At 39.0% G+C, this 21,351-nt stretch overlaps 1 protein-coding gene across 1 annotated transcript in view; it reads left to right on the forward strand.

Moving 5' to 3' along the window:
• Nucleotides 1-1,201: 1,201 nt before the first annotated feature.
• The window catches only part of LOC139723716 (rapamycin-insensitive companion of mTOR-like), a 127,103-nt gene continuing 106,953 nt past the window's right edge, over nucleotides 1,202-21,351 (forward strand). Inside the window, exons 1-3 of the mRNA XM_071634938.1 lie at nucleotides 1,202-1,281; nucleotides 1,381-1,428; nucleotides 17,794-17,891. Coding sequence (XP_071491039.1) covers nucleotides 1,236-1,281; nucleotides 1,381-1,428; nucleotides 17,794-17,891 — 192 coding nt within the window. The 5' untranslated portion in view covers nucleotides 1,202-1,235. The remainder of the gene's footprint in view (nucleotides 1,282-1,380; nucleotides 1,429-17,793; nucleotides 17,892-21,351) is intronic.

The following is a 21,351-nucleotide window of genomic DNA, read 5'->3' on the forward strand; positions in this document are numbered from 1 at the left end:
AATAATGATACCACACACGAATACTACTGCTACTACCACTATTACTACTGCTTGTCATATCAACACCGCTATACTGCTGTTCCTGCTGTAAATATTACAACTATTAAAAAACACAATCTTGGTGTATTTAAGGCGAAATTAAGAACACATCACTTTAAAATTACATGTAAGTAGTTGTTTCATTTCACATTGTTTGTTGCGAATAGTTCCCTATCTGTATTATTTTCCAAGTTTGCTTCTATTACGCGCTTTTAGCACTTCAGTAGATATGGCGCTAAGTAACCTTTCATTAAATTTATTACTATGCTGCTGCAACAAGCGCACAAGGTCTATTTTTGCAATAAGGCTTATATCAGAAACTACTGTTTTTGTTTTGCTTCCACTCTTACTACTTTAATGATAATGATAGTGATGATATTTAAGATGATGATGAAAGAAGGAAGACGAGAAGATCGAAGAAGGAGGAGGAGGAGGAGAAAAAGAAGAGAAACCATGATCGACAAAATGCATGCATAGGCACAAAGTAATAGTAAAGATAGCAGCGCAAGTTTCCAGAGTTATAATGAGCCTCTAATAATAGGAGAAATAACTTGTAGAAATACGCAAATTGTGTTTCTATTTGTTAACGTTTAAGCCGGAGGCTATCTCCTGAGAAGATTGATACCAATAATCAAGGAAGGGAATGAGAAATGGTATTTGCAAAGGCAGAACTATGGACAGCCATGATGATGCAGTTATAAGGAAAAGAACGCCGTTATTTGTGTCACGTTTTTTCGTTTTTTTGTCAGAATAACCTGCCTACATAATTGCCACTACCTACCTCTGTTGCGTTTCTGGAATAACAGGCGTCCAGAAATGTTGACTAAGGATCGTATCAAGTACACGCATGAAAAGATTTGAGACTTCTATTTTTTTTATCCCTTTTCGGTATGAAGCTGAGCTCGTTTAACATTTTAATGGAAAGAAAAGTTTTCTAAAAATGAAGTGTGTTTTATACTTCATTGTCATTATGATAAGTTGAAGCTAATTTATTTCCCGCGATCAGCTGTTTTCCTTACGCACGTCAGGCCATGGGCGTTTCCACAGTTCATTAACCTTATTCATTTTTCTCGTCGATGAAGACCTACATCCTCAACGAGTTCGCCATTGTGGTAATATACACAACACACAGACACACACTACACCGGTACGGTACCGGTATGGATAAACTGCGCATGAGCAAGGGGTAGCTAATCATGGCGGCCACCATGTACAGAGGACGGAGCTTACGACGATCGAAAGGTAAGCCTAAATTTTCGGTCTTCTTAGAGAATTTCACGTATCCAATGAAGGAGAAAGAGTTTCTTAAGGTATTTCCTTCTTTTTTTCTCGATACTACAGGCCGCCATGATAGTGGAGATTCGGATGTACCACTGGATTTAAATCGAGGTAAGAGCTTTTTGGAGTGCGATTTTGCTGTACGGTAGAGATCTACCGGCCTGGCTCAGGCTTGGCATTGGATCGCAATGCATCTGGCATCCGCTTGCTCAATTCACGTAGAGTTCTAGTCAATGGACGTGTTTACGGCTGCAAGAGCCCAGTCGGCGAGCTGTGTGGTTGAGTGAACGTGCCCCATATGACTAACATTAGATCTTTACTCTGGGGCTAGCGCCCATAACTTTTGACAGACACCACTGAAGAGGCAGTAATCAATAATGTAAAAAGTGTCTAGCCACATTTGAGTCAAATAATAACTAGACTGCTTGTCTGCATTTTTATGATAATAATTTGGTTGATTAATTGATAGGGCGTTAATTATTATTTATAGGCCCTACCGCAGTACCGGCCTACGCCCACTGTACCCTACTTTATCCCTACTACTACACTAGTATGACCAAGCGTTGTGGGACCGGACAGGTTGTGGGACCAGACGCGTATTGTAAGTGCGTCTGTAATGAGAATGACGCACCCAGGAATAAAACCGACCCTGGGAATGGAATTCTCATGGATAGATCTACAAGATGCGACGCAAAAATGTAATTAACTGTCTCATAATTTCATAAAATATGATAATTCTTTCATTTTCTCAACTAAGTAAAAAACATTTTCTTGCTAATGTATGTAATTGATACCTCCCGCTGGCTGCGATGCGTGTCGCAGGCCTTGAATTTTGCCAGTTTTAGGGACAGGCAATTTTTGGTTTTAGGGGCACTCTCTCTCAAAATTTTTTAAGGGCAGCAAGGAAAAGTTGCAGCAAGCATGGTAATTTTGAGAGAGGCATTGCGGCAAGTAGATAGGGCATTGCGGCAAATTGCCTTTTGCCTCCCGGGTAATTCGAGGCCTGCTGTCGTTTTCGCTGCCGATAGGCTATATCAGAAATGAAAGTCTCACAAGCAGGTGTTACGCATTACGGGTTATTTAGAACATCTTTACACACATGTCATTAGGCTAGTTCGATCGAATATTCGATAGCGTCAATCGTACGGCGAGAATGAGGCATAAGAAAACACCGTGCACACGTGCTCCCCATATATTTCCCGTGCAAAATCAACGCGTGCACAACTTTCTTCGATACATTCGTACATGGAGTCACTCTGAAGGGGAAAATCCAACGATTTAGCAGGTTAATTCTCATGCCGTTTTCAGAGTATGTTGTCTAGTATATTATGAGGAGTCTAGTATATCAAGTCTTTGGGGTAAAGAAGGGTACATATTCTATGTAAAATAGATAAGTTTTCACGCGCAAACTTAAGTGTCCAGAAACACAACTTCCCATCATATTCATACTACTAGATGTCTAAAACATAATATGTGGTGAATTTCTCTTTCTTTGACGTTTGTTGTACATGTATGCCCTGTTTGTAGCTGTATCTCTTTTTTGTGTTGGGAATTTACCCGGTAGTACACTCACTGACGCTGTACTAGTATGATAACATATTTAATGCATTACACACTGTAACTTTGTAATGGTTAGATTTGGATTGATGGGCATCTACAACATAGAGTCTGTTAGACCCTCTACTTCAATACTATGACCCTACGTGTGTGAGTAGATCTACTGCTGGTGCTAGTGCTTGTACTTGTGTCGGCTAGACCCCAACACAGTTCTGGACCTTGTGTAGCTGTATTACACTTTTTATGAGAAAGATGCAATTAGAAAGTTATACTGTTATTTACATGACGGAGAGTGCAATTTACTACAAACCTCCAGGAAATGTCATCAATATCTATAGTATTTATACCTATGTCTAATAGTGAATACTCATAACTCGTAAACTGTTTGAGGTTCTGACCACTGTGTTCTGTATTGCTATTCATTAAACAAATAAATGAACATATGCCTGCTAGAATGTAACTTAGTTTTGGTAGAAGTAATAATTGCAAACATATTTATGAAAAGCAGAACTTTGAGGTGGTAATTACAGACTGAAACCTACTGTAGTTTGTTTTGGGAGGGGGGCACACAATTTGTTACCCATTTGCTCTGTACTGTCAAACATAACTAGTATGTGTAGAATGTATACAGTACACTGTACATATCAGGTGATTGTGTGCCATGTACAAGTTGTATAGTATTTCCGACATAATTGTACATACTACTGTACAGACGTCTAAATGCAAAGTCTAAAGATAAGATCCGAGACCACCAGAAGAAGAGATAAAATGGATTGGGGTGCATGGATGTATTGTATGTGTGGATGCGAATATATACAGTATGCGATGTGGGCTGATGCATTGGTGTATAGAGGGGTGGTTACTGGTACATCTAATGGCAGAAGGGAGGGTACACTGCTATAAGTATAAAAGGTTCAAAATAAATCCCTACACAAACTTTGTACTGCTTCTCATTATGTACAATTGTGATTCCGTTGTACTGTATTGAAGTGAACTCACATTCTTTCTATTGCTCGAAAGAGATTCAATACCTTTGTACTTCATGCAAATGTACCACATTGGTTCAAGTGATTGAACAGCAACACTCCTGAAAAGATAATGCTTATTAGTTGTCTGTGGTTAGAGGCCCTGCAGTATCACTATTTAGAATTGATATTTTTGGATGGTCTATGATATGAGTATGGCCTGTGAGTATTAAAGGGATAGTACAGTATTGGTGGAGATGAGAATTGGACTTTTAACTTTCTGCGAGATACCAAGAAAACACTTATGGAATAGTACAGAGCATACCATTTTAAGAGGAATTCAAAGTTTATTTGATGAAAATCGGGTTTGGAATGACTGAAACATCCAAAAACAAAGTAAAACAAAGCGATCGTAATAAAGTGTGGGTCCCACACTTATTAGAATCACTCTGTTTTGGATATCTCAGCCATTTCAAAACCCATTTTCATCAAATAAACGTTGAATTCCTCATGGAATTACATGCTCTTTCATATTTCATAAGAGGTTTCTCATTATCTCACCAAAAAATGTTAGAAACCTGAAATTAGGTCTCAACCAAAACTATACGATCACTTTAAGCTATCTAGATATATCTTCCATTGTGCCCTTTAATCTGGTAGCGATTAGCTTCTTTTGTTACAGTGAACTTCTTCATATGTGAGCTTGTTTCATCACAAACAAGAATGGGGATGCCTTTTCTTCCATGCTGTATGCAGGCTCTTGTGCCATTGATTGATTGATTGATTGATTGATTGATTGATTTATGTGTTCATTTCTATTATCTCATGATTAGATCAGAAAGCTACATATTATCCACTGTCTTCCAATGAAGCATTCAAAGTGATATTAAGCTGGATATGTTACTGTAACCCTCAGTGTTTCTGTTTACAATTAAGAATTAACAATATGGTATAGTCCACTGAATCATGGATCATTATATCATTATACGCCTATATGTTACAGCTTTCTTGTGTTTATGCTGTATGCATAACTTTAATGTGCCTTCTTTACAGAAAGGCTTAGAGCTGTTATTAGAAATTCCTTCTTTAACTGTTACCTACCCACCCCCTTCCATTTTTAGAACATGGAGGACATGCCAGTTGTGTGTCACAACCTTGGGTACTGATAATAAACCACTACCAGTTAGTATCTCCATTTTTTTTTTCCTTCCTCCAATTAGAAAATATGTGTTTAGGGGACTCCTGGTTTACCTAGCTATCCAGAAGAAGGGCATCACTGTAATTACAAGCATCAACCCCCACACGGCCTACAATTAAGCTGATTCTTGTTTCTCCTCTGCTTTAAACTCGGTAGTCATTCAAAATGGTTATACAACGCCGCCAGGGATGGTCAAAGTGGAAGAGTGATTATTTATTGTGGTAGACAAAATATGAGGGTTGGGATTTACATGTAAGTAGACTTTTGTCATTCTCAAACTCCTCTGCCTTTTGTTGAATGCTCTCTAATCGTGGCCGAGTGAAAGAGTGAATATTCTTTCTGATGGTGTGCCAATTACGTGGTCATTGTTTTAACCAAAACAGATGCCCCTGGACTTTCTGGTCAAACAATGCCTTATTTTCCGCTCTGGCAAATTGACCCTGGGCATTGTTTCCTATCCCCCTCCTTAAGGACTTTCCTGCAATTGCTCACATGCTCCCCGGCCACATTTAAAATACTAATTGGGAGATGTGCTTCGCTTCACTGTACTTTGCTGCGCTGCTGTTTGCGCCGTCCTTGGAGCAAAAGCGGGGACAAGATAGAGCAATTTGCAACGTAATTTACAGCTGACCAACCCGGTCCTGGGACTGAATGATTAATACCAGCCCAAGCCGGCTAGCCACAGCACAAAAGGCACAGACTGCCGAAGATGGTACAAGGCCAAGCAGTCCTGCCCCCACCGCATGAGAGATTCAGGTCACTGGACTAAATATAGATCGCCACTTCCTCCACAGCACTCGGCACTTGCTCTCGATTCAACCCCCTCCAGTGTCCGTGGTCGGTCGGCTCTAGGAATAGATTTCCACTACAGTGCATGTGTTATTTCGTCCCTATTGCAATTTCTCCCCTCCCCCCCCCCTTGCCCCCCCCCCCCCCCTCCCCTTTTCCCCTTCTTTCCCTCATCCATGAATTGACAAGACTGGAATCCATATCTCACAGAATACATTTTACATTTACACGACATCTCTTTTCAAGTTTATAGGTGTCTAGATGGACAGAGTTCCTAATCACATTGAGCAAGGTGGCGTGGCATCCTTTAACTGCCTCATAAAAAAAAAGCAAACATCTCCCACACCCCACCCCCACCTCAACAGAATATTAAACTTAGACAAGCCTGCATATTGGCATCCCCAATAAATAGCAAAGTTATAAAAAGGAAAGATCTGGAGGGTGTTTGAATGAGGGCAGTCATCTATAAAACCAAACATGTTGACCCAAGGCCCGTTCACACACAACGGAAATCGAAATTACAATCGCGATCCAAATTTCGATTTTTTTTTTCGACCGTTCATACACAGGGTAAAATCGCACTTCGCAGCAAGGAAAGAACGATCAGTGGCCAAATCGCGCATGCGCGAAACTCGCATGACCGAAGACTCACCCCGCAGTCCCAATAGAGTTTCGTGCGCGCGCGATTCAAAGAGACTCGATTTTGTAAACAAGCAAAATAATCGCGATTATTCTGAAAAATCGCACTAATAGTGCGAGTTGGATCGCGATAAGGATCGCGGTAATTAGTGAGATTTTTCTGTCCACACACGAAAAAATTTCGAAAATTTGATCGCGATAAGAAAATCGATTTTTAAATCGCACTTTTTCCCTTGTGTGTGAACGGGCCTCTTGTCTTTCACATTTGACAGGGATGGTGGCACGATAACAATAGAAACGGTAGTACTCTGCGACACCACCCTGTGGCATCAATGCAATTTGAACTTTGGCCATTGGATGAATACAATGTCCAGTGCTGCAGTCAGCTATAAAGTTCTGAGGCTACGGGTAATACACATGTAGGCCCTACACGGTCAGCAGGTTGTTTCTTTGAGGTTATGCAAAGTAGTCCAGTTTAGTCCAGTTTATTCTACTGTTCCCCTTTATTAATGAAATAGCAGGGTGCTACATAACATGTTCTTCTTTTTTTTACCACATGCCCAGTTGAGCAAGCAGATTTTCAAATTGTTGCGGATCATTTGCCCGAACATGAATTTTACTTGTAGCCCAAACAGGAACTCCAAAAGTATTTCAAAAAAAGGAGAAAATCACTTGTTAGTCAAGGGCTCTTTTGATAAAACACAATCATTTGAACAAACAGCAAACATTGATTCACGGGCTTGAACACACTGGAGTAACAAACTTGGTTTGATTGAATGTTGGTATTGCATTGCATTGGGCTTCTTCACGTACACGTGTTTAAGTGTTGGAAAGTTGCTGAAATGAGATTATAGTGCATTGCATACACTTTGTACATGTGGACCTTCTAATGTATCATGTGCTGCCATTCCAGCAGTCGTAATACTGCCACCTGTCACTACTGATTTGTGTGTATCGACACTTTTTGTGTTCACGAATAGCTTCCTCTTGTGGGTACATTCTTTCTTTCCCCTTTCACTTGACTCTTAACCTTTTAATGTCATGAAATGACTTTTTAATGTCAGTTTGAATTGATGTGGTAAAATGTTATTGGTGTCCATAATGCTAAATACATGTAGAAGTTTCTATTTGTACGCCATACTCAGTAAGATGCTGAAGTGTCAAAAGCCATATGATGGATATATTGACGCTAATTCTCCGTAACTACATGTACCAGAAATAGAAATTGCAGGGCTTCATCGTTTTTCTGTAAGCATGTAGACGTGCCTAGGTTACAAATCATGTGACTTCCTGAGAAATGAAAAAGAAGGAATGAAAGGGAAAACAAAGTGTTTGGCTGCAGGACTAGAATTTAATGATCATATTTCTGTTGTCAATTTTTCCAATTCTAAAAAGGGTAGGCGTTAGTACCTTGCCCCACATACTATACCTGGTACCCCTATCTCTGTCATTTGCTTTGAGACTTGGTCACGTTCTAGGAGTCTTTGCTTTCGGTGCTTTCAAAGAAAAAAATAAAACTGAGAAATGGTTGTTTGCATAATTCAGTTTCATCACAGATTGCATTGCCACAGGTAGCAGTTGCTATATACAGCCCATGCCATGAAGTTTAGAACTATCACTTTTAGTGAATTCAACATGTTGACTGATATTTGTTCAGTTCGATGACAAGTCATGATATCGTTGCAGAAATTTAAAGGCATAGTTTACCATTTGCACATTAAACAAAAACCCAGCTTTAGTGCTTCAAAATAATAGTTCTAAAATGTGAGTTAGGGATAGAAACAATGTAAAAATTTGAATCAGTATAATAAATGTTAAGAATTGTTAAATACAGTATACAAAATGTAAACAATAGTTACAATAAAAGTGTTTCTAGACTAAGCCATCTACAGTTATGGTTTATAGGGAAAAACAGTGATATCTCCTTATATTTTAGGCTTTATTGCAAAATTTTTACAAGGTAGGATGTTTTGTGATACAACTGACCTGCACATCTGCGTCAAATGTGATACCTCAAACATTTTTTAAATCACTGCTCCCAATGGTAAATAGTGCCTTTAATGTGTTAAAATTTTCTATTGAGTAGAAATAATACCTCTTTATTCTGTTGGTGTGGTTAGTTGAATCAGCCGCTTGTTAAATTGTCTGCCAAGACTTGATTACAAAATAGTATGCTTGCAAAATATATGGCTAATAAAATGCAGTTGTGCAGTTGGAGCATTCTGTAACGCATGAATGCAGAAACCAACTTTCCATGCATCATCCTTCAAAGGGGGCAGTAGATTTCTGGGTCATCCATTAATCTGTCTTCATTTTACTTATCATTCCTATTTGTTTAGTGTGATATGTATGAGAGTTGTCTGTAGAGTGTAATATTCATCAACCGTGGTACAAAGTTCGAGAAGGGACACCCACATTTTATCAGGTATAAGTAATAATTCAACACAGTAAGGAGGTCAATAGTAAAGTGAAGAAAGTCATACAGTCATATTTTAGTGTTTACACAGTGATGTGAGATATCAAATATTGTTTCATCAAATTTGCTATGTGGATATGATCTGTCAGGACAGTCGTAGGAGCTTGTTCGGTTTAGATGGTAGGAATTGAGGTGGAATTCCAATATTGTTTCAGTTTTTTTTAAAGAGGATTCCAGATTTTGATTAATATTTTGACAGACTGTGTTCTACACACATAATAAGTTGAGGCAACTTTTTGACTGCAATTATGTTGTTGTTTTTTATCAGTGATTGCTAAGTGATAATTTTTATACACACACCTGAAACAGCTTTGCAATGTGATTTACAGTAGAAGACTATTGTCATACTAATAAGCTTGACATGGATCAAAATACGTCATGTAGGTAGTTCATAAAATGTACATATGCCTTGATGCCCTTTGACCCCTTATGTGCTTTGAGTGCAGAAAGGGTTAATATGTAATGAGCGCAAAACAATTTCTAAAATTTTTTGAAGCTGCTATGTAAAACCTCTTTTTAACAGACCTTAAGCTTAATTCCCACCAAAATGTCCGGATAACAGAATTCCTCGTTTCGCGCATGATCACAACTGCTGTCAGAGAGTGAGGGTACTGTTTTAGACACGTACCGAAAAACCACTATGTAGGTTTCCATAACAACCTACCCGTTCATGCGCAAAGGGGGTTTGGTTGCAAACCACACATGTGATCGGCGAGCGAGCGGTGTGTCATTCTGTTTGGAAGATTGCACATGCATGCGGAGTGCATCAGAGGAATGTTACTGCAGGAGCGTTTTTTAACAGAATGGTTGTCTGGGTAATGTTGGGGTAATGTTGAGGTACATTGTAATTACCATAGCTGGTTAGAGCAGAATTTGGCAAAAGTTACTGCAACTACGTCCGTGCGACATTTTCTTTTTTTCTTGGGGGGGGGGGTGTTTTTTGAACAGTTAGGGTAAAACAGATTACCTGGCGGTTGCCGCAGTAACTGTGTATTGAAGGGATCTGTTAAAACGGGCCTTGAGGAACAAACTTATGCCCAGTATACATTGTTTAAATGGGCAATACAGAGAGTTCCTCTGCTGGAACTTTGTGTCAGCGAGTAAAAGAATAGACCCAGTCCATTCATTCTCTCTCTGCTACACTGAACTTAAGGTTCTTTTATTTTATTTGTTTTCTTTTTCTTTTTTTTTGAATTTTAATCTTATTGTCCTAAATAACAGGTACTTGTACAATTGTTGTAGTGTCCCTGAATGGTGCAGCCTTGATCCACAGCAACTTTTTTTTTTGTGTAAAGATAAAATTAAAGTGTTTGCTTGCAAAAGCTACAAAAGAGCTCTAGGTATAGCTTAGCAAATATTTTTTTTTTTTGGTTTTATTTGTTTTGCATTATTTTGCATTGTTTTGTTTTGTTTCCTTTTTTTTTTGAGAGAGAGAGAGAGGACTTGGCTAAATTTCATTCTGAATGACTGACCATGGAGATTCCCATGAATGAATCCAATAGAGGGGCAAAGTTGGAATAAAACATTTGAAATATCTGCATACAACCTTGAACACACACCCACACCCACACACAAGTTGCAACTCAGTGTGAGCAGTTTGGATTTGCCATGGTTCAGTTATGAGTAAATTTGTAAATTTATCAAAAACATCAATTACCAGCATATCTATAAAAATGTGGCCTCACTCACCACAGTCATTTTGATGTGTTATTTCACCTGGCCAAAGAATGAATTGTTGCAATGCTCTTCCGCGCCAAGTTTTTGAAAGGAAATGACCAGAAGTAAACCTGAACAGCTTATTGCAGACTTTATGCTCGTGTTTATGGGATTCGTGCGACAGACAGAAGATGCCATAAAACGTCACATTCTGACAAGAACTTTTACTTTTGAAATGATGTGGGTGACATTTTGAAATCCAGCCTTTCCTTATTAAAGCCAGCTGTGTGTACAGTGGCTTACTCCTGACAGTGAGGTGTGCTGATCAGCAGTTTAACTATTTGAAGTGTTCATCTTAGATGGCACACAAAGTTTGTGTACGCTGTACTTAAAACATTTATGTGATTTTGAATGTTGCTACAGTACATGGCAGTATTTTCCTGGCTGTATTTAAGTCAGTCCTCCCTCAAAAAACATTTAAAAACAAAGTGTATTCACTCTCCCTTTAAAAAGTCTGCCATGTTTGTGTGAAACAGTGATCAATATGGGTGTCCAGTCTGTGGTGTACATGTACAGGTACAGAAGTAATTATTGGTAGATTGCTGTGATTAATGTGTGTGTTTTTTTTTTTTTTTTTGCGGTTTTGTGCTTTTAAGTCTTGTCTGGGAGAAATGGCAGTTTTGTAGGGCAATGACATTGCTAGAAGAGGAGTATTATTCAACAGTGGCACATGACTGCCCTGGAGGTGTGTCCAGCATACTGCATAGGGAAGCCTAGCTCTCGCCACATGCCTACCAGTTTAATTCCCTAGTGGATTTGTAACTTATTTTATTGTGATTATTATTTTTTTGATGGTGCATTAGTCATACACATTTCCCTGAAATGTACCATTGATATATAGCAGAAGTCATTAGTCATTGTTTTGCTCAACGTATTTGTTAGTGATATAATGAGCTGCGTGTACAATTAAAAAAACAACAACAGAAGATAAATTAGAAACATCATGAGAATATGATACACTAGCACACAAGTTTTATATATGATTGAAGCATTGTGCACATTGGATTTACGTACATTTGTACACAAGGATGTTTACAGACATTAGGCGTTTTCACATCAACCATGTTTCGAAATAGCGCGCTATTTTCTTACTTGGGAAATTAACCTGATCACGAAATAGATATTTGATAATGTGAATACGAATTAGCGCGATAATTGATCGAGAAAATTTCTTGAGTCCAACTCGGGAAATTTCCAAAATAGCAGGATAATCAATGCGAACTAGCGCGCTATTTGATAATTTTCGGGCTGATTTGAATAGGAAATGAAATAGCACGCTAATTTGCGATCGCGAAAAATATCTCGAGCTTGGATTTTTATCGGGCTGATGTGAAAACGCCTAATGTGCTTGTAGTGTAGGCAAGAAGAAAAAACACACAAAGGCAGAAGAACATGGGCAAATACCAATGACATTCCAAAAATGTTCTACCAGATCGAACAACAAACATACACCCACACACACCCACACACATACATAGGCACACACATTTATACACACAAGAAAAACAAGCCTGCTTTGTGTAGTGAAACATGCACAATATTTTCTTAAAGGTACAAACATTGTTAACAGCACAAGAGTGCGTTGGCAAGATGTCTTTTCAAACTGAGTCAGGCTTTGCAGTGTAGTTTCCAAAATTGTATGCTTATATGCTCTGGTGAATGTTTAACCTTGAAACCCAAGTACATCATGTAGTGTGCAAAGCTCTATTTTGAGATTTTTTTTTTCTAAGGCGTACACTTCCTTACAATTGTATGTGTAGTAGTTAACAGAATAATAACTGCTGCCGTATTGCATTTGAACCGAAATGTTCTCTGAATACCATAATCTTTTGATACCAACTCAAAACAGGAAGTGTTCATATTATAAGCGTTTGTACAGCTTCAGTATTGCAAGTCCATTTTTGTCTGTTTGTGTCTGGTGCCAGTTTGTATTAGAATTAGTCCTTGCGCTTCTAAGAAGAGTGTTGCACTATGGGAATAGAGACAGTTTTTAGATGGAAAACTGTTTAAAATGTGTTAAATGAAGAGATTAACTCTGTAGTCCGTAACATGCCTACTTGTTGCTGCATTCTGCCCCTTGTGAAAATCACTGAACCACCCACAGCAACAGTAGGGTACATACAGTACATTGTACATTGTACATCATAAACAATGTAATGTACAGTTGTCTAAAAATTATATGCATGTTGCATGAGGCATGAGTTTGTGTAATTTGTGTGTATTTCTTTGCCTGGATCTTATCATTATCTCTGTATTTGTTTAATACCCCACTCAGTACCTTCTACATCTCAGAAGGTGCCCAATCAATTCCTACACTGTTAAAACACATGCCATATCCATTTGTGTGAAAGCTACTTCATTTCTCTAGGGAATAGAGTATTGCATTGCTGGTATCATACATTAAGTGTTGGTGATAATGGGATCGTTCAAAAATCTGAGTGATATAAAATGTTGAGGACTTGTTGTTTGAGCATTGAAATGCCAGCAGTCCGTCAGACATCTTTGGGGGACTGCCAAGGAGCTAGAGAATAGTCAAACACCACATCGGTATGTAAAAGTTGTTTCATCAATTATACAAGTAAGTATAATGTCAATAATTTCATAATCCTCCATTAGGACATTTTCGTTGGATATTTCCAGAAATTTACGTTGTGACATTTCAATTGGATGATGCACATGAACACATTCAAACAAAATTATGTACTAAAATTGAGTATTTTTGTTTATTTTTTTTTATTAGGCAGATAAGCATATCACTTTGCCTATATGTAAAGCAGACTTAAAAAAGGTAAAATACATTAATGGATTTGGTCAAATATGACAACTGTAAATTGAGATAAAATCTTCTTATTCCTTGTTTTTTTTTTTCACTGCAACCTGATGATCATCTTAGTATGAAAGAATGGGGTCGCACTTAACTTTTTTTTTTAACTAGCCAGGCGGACTACTTGTAGAATCAATTTTGGCACTGAAGCAATATTTTGGCTAGCCAGACGGGCTAGTAACTTCAGAATTTTATGATTTTTTATCTAGTCCGACATGATTTTGGTTGGCCAATGGCCAGCGGACCATCGCTAATTTCGAACCAGATACAGCAGGAGAAGGGCTTGCCGTGTTAACTGAAGAAACAACCATTGTGAGGAATTTACAATTATTTGTCAAGATCTTTATGGATTTGCGGCCTGAACTTTGCTCTCTGTACAGTAGGTAGTAGCTTCCAGAAATGACAGTAATCCACTTTGGTGTCTGAAGTACAATGTCGTGACAATTGAAGAGAATGATACAAGTGTTTCCCACTCCCAGTGCCATTTGGGAAAGCATGTCCCTCAATGTAGTGAGCATAAGATATTGCCACGAGACCCACTGTCATATCTCCCCCCCCCCCCCCCAAAAAAAAAAAATGTGTGAAGGAAAAATTGTCTACACTACCTTCTGTACATATCTGATCTTCAGGTATTCATTGTGTTTAAAATGTATGCAAATTTGATAATTCACCCCATTTTTCCATGCAAAGTAGCTGTTTGTTACATTCCGTCGGTTTCTTCTTCAAAGTGTGCTTGGAGTCCTTTAATGTAGACTCAAATACGTTCTTAGGTTTGATAGTGAAGTCTAACAGTATTTTCGGATGAAACGAAAATGGTAGGAGACACACTAACTGTGTGAAGTTGGCTGTGTACAATGTATCTTAACCCTTCAAACACGAGAAGACCTTATTACTAACTTATTCAAATTAAATGCATATTTCTTTGTGCACTATACTTTGAGTTTGTCTTTGGCACAGAATCAGTGCTCTATCCTGTTATGCAGAGCTCACAAGTCTGCCTGGTTTTTCCCTGTGAATATTAACTTGAATTACCAGTATACATCACATGCACCTTCCCAGTGCGATTGTGCCGTCTTCGTGCACGAAAGATCACGATTTTTCGCAAAGTGGCGGGTAATGAGACTGACAAAAGACGCCATCATTATTCTTTTTTTTTTCTCCGTACCTCACTCTCTCTTGCCGAAGAGGCGTTGCCAAGTGAAGTTTTATAGCATTAATAGCCTGCTGCGAGTGGGAGGTTTTGCAGTGGTTCCCCTCGGCGCTTTGGCGTAATGGAGATCGTCTCCCCAGACACCCACGGATTGTCGGCATCCCACAAAAGTTTGTTCGATAAATGGATTGGGGGGGGGGGGGAGGGGAAGCATCGTATACACACAGTGTCGGCTCTGATGAGATGTATCAGATAGATTTTCATTTGGCTGAAAAGCTAGTATCACAATGCAGTAATAATCCAGTGGGCAGCTTTTTTATTTGTGGAGAAGTAGGACATGCTTTTTCATATGTACAGCTTTAAAGTCCACAGATTTTTATGCAAAATGTGACATTTAAGTGTAATAAAAAAAAGGTACATGCAGCTGAATAAAGTCTCCTCTACTCCGGAAAATTTTTTTGTTTACATATATGTCACCCCCTTCTCAATAATTAAACCCATTTGGCACATTTGCACACTATATACGTTGTAATAAACATACGCTTGCATTGTAGTTCCTATGCTCCTAATGCTGTACATTGTACATGCCTCATAATGCTATGTACGTGTACATGACTTGCTTATTTTTATGAAAGCCGTTCGTCAAGTCTCTTTTCAAAGGTTATGATGTCCTCCTTTTACATTTTTTGAGATGAAAAAATAGAGTGAGACTTAGGTCCAGAAAAACGTGTCTCAGTGGTTGCCATGGTTACCATGGATTCCGTCTAATGCCATCTGACCTTTATGATGTTAGGAAAACATGGAATTTTAAAGTCAGAGTGGATGTACAGATGTACAGTATCACCCGACTACAAGCTGCTTATTTGTAGATCAATGCATCTTCTTCACTTAAAGGACAAGTTCACCTTCATAAAGATAAGGATTGAGCGATTGTAGCAATATTAATAGAACACATCATTGAAAGTTTGAGGAAAATCGGACAATCCGTTCAAAAGTTATGAATTTTTGAAGTTTTTGTGCAGTAACCGCTGGATGAGAAGACTACTGCAGTGTATGAATAACTCAGATGTCACATGCGTACAACAATATAAGGAAAATATAAAGAGAATTTCACAAAATTTCATCTTTTGAAAAAAGTACACATTCCCTTGACTCGTTACCGACATATGTTATGGGTAATATTATTCCCCCTGCCTTTAGAAAGAGACAAGTCAAGTGGTCTTTTATTATGCGAAAAAAGTGAAAATATGTTGAATTTTCTTTACATTTTCTTTATACTGTTGTACGCATATGACTCACAAGCTGCAGTAGTCTCCTCATCCAGCGGTTCCAACACAAAAATTTTAAAAATTCATAACTTTTGCATCGATTGTCCAATTTTCCTCAAACTTTCACTGATGTGTTCTACTTATATTGCAGCATTTTCTCAATCCTTATGTTTATGAAGGTGAACCTGTCCTTTAACAAGAAATCCATGGATTTTTTTCCCCCCTTTACAGTGTTTTAAATGAAAGTAGGTGGCTAGCTAGGATGGCTTTGAAATAAACAAGAGAACTATGTATAAAACAAGAGCAAATGTTCTCAAGAAAACCAGTTTGTGTACAAGGTTGTATGTGGATAGGCACTTGTATTCTGCTGTACAGCATCCTACAGATGTACAGCATCCTACAGATGTACACTGTATATTGCACACTGGCACACCACTGGGCAGCCATTATAGTATTAGAAGTACTAAATGCTGGAAATATATAATGGGGAATGATACTACATAGCTGATAGTGCAGACCGTCAGATAGATGAATTATGAAAAATTACTTATTACTGTGTTATTAATTATAGCGGACAAGGTTGATTGGTAATCTAATACCCAGAAATATTATATGTGAGTTATTAGCATCATCCTGTGGTTCGACGCAGCCGACAGACCGGCATTGCGACAGATATTGCCGACTAATCACAAGGTCTTGAGTGTACTGTATATATATCACATACAAGCGGGCATACAGCGCCGGAGTTCCTTATCACAGCAAGTAAACAGAACCCCCCTTCCCCCCCCCCCCCACCACCCCCACTAAAATAGAACAGTTCTTGCCCAGAGAGATTTCGGCTGTGATAATCCCCGTCCTTCGCCGGTTGTGAAGATCTCGGGGCGCATGGATACGCAGTCCCGTTCAAACGTAGTAGCTGGGTGAAGGCCTATCTATTTATGGCGCGCTTGCGGTTGGCTGGCACAAACGAGGCGGCGGTAAATGGTGTGATATTTGGACCCATGACATCATTATGACCTCATTGTGGTCTGCATGCTTCTCCTTATGTAATACAAAGTGTGGTTTGACTTTTCTATGGCTGCTGTCTGCACATACATTGTAGTCAGCAAATATTAAAACAAAACTTACTGAACACAATCTAGCAAAAAGAAGTGCTGACATCCGTACCATGGTATTGGGACAATGTTATGGAAGTCATTTTTAACAGCACAATTTTTTTTGGTCTTTTTGTTTTTTCTATCAGAGAATTGTTGCAAATCGGCAGACTTGCCTACTATTTTTGAATTGTCATATTAAAGGGATGGAATCACTTAGTACTCTACATAGTTTTACTGTACTACTGTACATGGCCAGACATCAAATGGACCCAATACAACCAAAGGAACATAAAGGCGACCATCCATATAACACACTTAAAACAAAACAAAACAAAACAAGCTGCAATAGAACAAGGCTTGTGAGAGTTGCTCTGATTCTTGTACCATACCTGGGCCCCATTGGCTAAAAGTTGAGAGCAAACATTAAGTCAGAAAATCAAACGTAAGTCTGTGAATACTCATTTCTGATTGGCTGATGCCTGACTTTTAAATGTTTGATTTTCAATTCAGGAGCCAGTCATTCAAGGATGTTACCACTGCCACAATTTTGCATTGCATGACATCTTAAAGGGAAATGCATGACATCTTAACCAATGCATGACATCTTAAAGGGAAATCCCTCCCTCTATACTGCGATGAACATTAATTTGGACTTGTTGCAAAGATACATGTACCATGGTACATTAAAAGTACGGTATCCACACCTGTTTCAATTTGAGCATTGTTTTGATATGAACCTGCCTCAGAAGATGTTAATATTTCGAATTTGTGACCTTTTTTCATTTTCCCGTCCACAGCCCCCCGGGACAATATTCACGATATCTTGAGAAGTCTGTGCCGACAGAGTGGCCTGACGAAAGGGAAGAAACTTGGACATCTCAACAACTTTGTAAAGGTAGGTGTCTGAGTGCAACAGGTACGCTAATGTGCAAGCGAGCGGTACAGTGGTGGTACATGGCAGGAATGATTTTGTCGATCCAGTCACGTCCATGGAAACTGCAGTGCACAAAGTGTGTTTCATGTGACACAAAGAATTTAACCCTTTAACACGTGGACTGCCTGTGGTTCCCCAGAAGTGTGTGTGTGTGGGCGCAAAGTTTGCTGCATTCTTCAGTGAGTAGAAGGGGACATCTAGATGTTTAAACTTCAACTCTCTGACTCTCTACCATATGCCATTCTCCTCTTGCACAGTCTACTTGGCAGTTTGGGAAGTGGTTGTCCTAGTAATAGGCTTGGTATCCCGACTCGATGAGGAGGATGCATTTTAAGTGGCCGTTGTCTTGATGGTTCTGAAAACCACGTAATGGCCTATTTAAGGGCTCTATAGCGAGTATTGTTTCCGAAGAGTTTTGTATGCGTGCGTGACTGTTATTTCTTAATGTCCTGTCAAGTGTACAGTGGAGGTCTTTCCCCCTTTTTGTAATGTCATCTTTCTCACTTTCAAAACAATATATTACTTTTGTGGAGTATAAAGAGAAGAAACATGAGGAGGACATGAGCGGGAAAACACTCAAAGCTCCACTCTGCCCACTTGACGGATTGGCAGTCGCAGCCGCAGACTGCAAACATCACGCCCAGTCTGGCTCGCCATCACGGGCGAGATTGAGAATCGATTCGAGAAAAGCTAAGATGGAAACTGTCGAGTCGCGTCAGGTCGGGCAGTGTGGAAACATGTAGCGGATCGTGGCACTCGGATGGTTAACCGGTTTCTAGTTTAGATTCTCTACTAAGTGACATTGCTGGGTATTACTTCCCAGTGCTAAACATGCGTACACACTTCTGAACAATCAACATTTCATTTTCAGTTTACACTAATCGTCGCTGGGGCAATAAGACCTCGTATCTACAAAATGTCCAATGTTCAGGAAAGCCAAAAAACATGGCGGCCAAAGCACTGTGGCGAATGGGATAGCCGTTCCTTTGGCATGCCGTGGTGGCTTCATTTTTGGAGTAAGACAGTTGGGATTTGGACAGGACATCACTTAACCCATTATTTGACCAATAATCCAAAAAAGTCATTTTCACCAAAATTGCAGATACAAGGTCTTATCACCCCAGCGACGTAATGCACACACATCATTACATACAGCTCTCAGCTGATCTTGTCTGAGTATCCTGATTGATATGGCATTTCTTTTCTTCTTCTTTTGTTTTATTTTGGCTATATGGAATCGCAACAGTTCATCCATCCCACTACTTATTCCCCAAAGGGTTATCATGCTTTTTTGTTACTCTTTTTATAGCCTATGGAAATGTGATTGATTGCTACAAAGGCTGAGGTCTACATGCACTAAGAATTAGAAAGCTGCTAGTCAAAGTCTTGCATTTTCCATTTTGATACTGGAGGCTTGAATTGTTGTGCAGTGAAATGTCTTACACCAGAGTCCATGGCATAAGATATTCTGTGCACAAATGCCCAGATAACAGTGACTGGTTTTAAAAACATAGATACTGCACTACCAGCCAGCCTGAAAGTTTGAAACTTAGTTATAGTTGTTCAAATGTAAAAGTCTGAAAATCATCCAGAGGTCTCCTTTATTAACTTGAAATTTACAGGGTGTATGAGTGTGCACTCTCTGCATCAGCCCAAGATTCCATTTCCTCATAAAATTCCTCACATTCTGCCTCATCGATGTTGTGAGATTGGACGTGTTTGATGTACTCACTCGTACATTCTACACATACCATCTAAATGCCACGGATTCCTGCAGTGACCATATAAAGATGATTCAGGCAAAATGTTCCAAGGATGGTGCTAATTGATAAAACTCACATGGTTTCACAGACGTTATGTATAGATAGCCACATTCATTTGTGCAAATAGTGGGATGACGATTGTGCTCCAAATCTTGAGACTTTTTGCAAGCGTTCACATGGTCAGAAATAGCGGGATGATGATCACGCTGCAAATCTCTAGATTTTTTGCAAGCGTTCACAGGGGCAGGAATAGCCCGCTAATTGCAGATCAATAAATCTATTGTTCTTGCGCATCACAGTGGTGTGGTGCACACACTGTTGTGATGTGCGCTTTGAAAAATGGGATGTAAAACAGAGATTATTTGGTCAAGTGTTCACACAGTCACTGCGGGGCGAATTAGCTAATTCAGAAATAAACACAAGATTTCTTGGGATTTAGCATTGCAATGGTGATCATGCTAATTTATGAGATTTTTTTGTGTCCACACATGCGAAAAACTGGAGGCTTGTCACTTCATGTACATGTACACTGCTCCATTGAGTAATGTGACCTGAGGAGCGCAGATGTGCAGTTGGTGTGGTTAGCCTGGGCAGGTCCAAGTTATTAACATATTTCAAAATGACTGTGTTTATCAACTTTACTGAAATACGTTTCTGGCCCAAATGTGTTTGTCGTTGCACTTTTTTTTAGAGTTTTGGAAATGCATTCAAACCTCATAATCAAAACAGCTTGGCATAAATTTATCAACTGCCTAAAACTCCCTGAAAGTTGTTTGGAAACCTTAATTCTGCACCAGAAGTGAGTTGAAAAACGCACCCTACGCCTTTGCTCATGCCTGCAAAGTTCTGCTAAAGCTCCATATCAAAAACGGGAACCAGAAATTGTGTTTGAGAGGAAAACCCCCCAGAAAATGTCTGTGTGCCGAGCAGCTGTGAAAAACAAAAACACAATGTGCTGTGTTTATTGGCCGCACAAGTCTGTTGTTAATGTACATACTTCCTCTTCCACATCGTTGACATGTAATGGCATGTATAAATGCGAAAGCTTGGGGAGATGGGAGGAGAATCCGCACTGAAATATACACAGTACATCACTTGAGGATGTAGGAAATGTTGCAATTTGATGGAAAGCTATGAAACATTCTGTACATCTTGTGTGAGATGGTTTTTCGTTCATCATATATCGAGTGTCATATTATTTCCCCAAAGAGTGCATACAGGCATTTTTTTTATTTCTTTTAAAATGCAGATTAATGCCAGGTCAATGACCCTGTGTGTCTCAAAGTTATTCCTTGTTTTATAACTTGTGCATATTTTTTTTTTTTTTGGTACTATGGCATGCATTGTACATTAAAGAGATTGGAGCATTTTTTTTTTTTTTTTTTACATAAAAAGATATAAAAAAAGAGAATTGCAGGATATTGAGGTCTGAACACAAAGCAAAATTTGACTAGTTTCACTGCATTTAATCACAAAAGATTAAAAGATGTAGTGATTTCACCTTGTACTACACTCAAGTCCTCTGCTATGTGGAACACTATAAAGTATGTGTGGTATGATCCAGCAATGTGTTTAAAATGTTACAACTTGCTTTAAGTCTTCTGAGGAGATCTAGTCATGCTGTGTAAAGATTTGAGTTGGTGCACACCAGATGACAA

Source organism: Diadema antillarum, unplaced genomic scaffold (assembly GCF_040938485.1).
Source record: "Diadema antillarum isolate AM-2024a unplaced genomic scaffold, OU_Dant_1.0 scf00000197, whole genome shotgun sequence".
Taxonomy (NCBI): Eukaryota; Metazoa; Echinodermata; class Echinoidea; order Diadematoida; family Diadematidae; genus Diadema; species Diadema antillarum.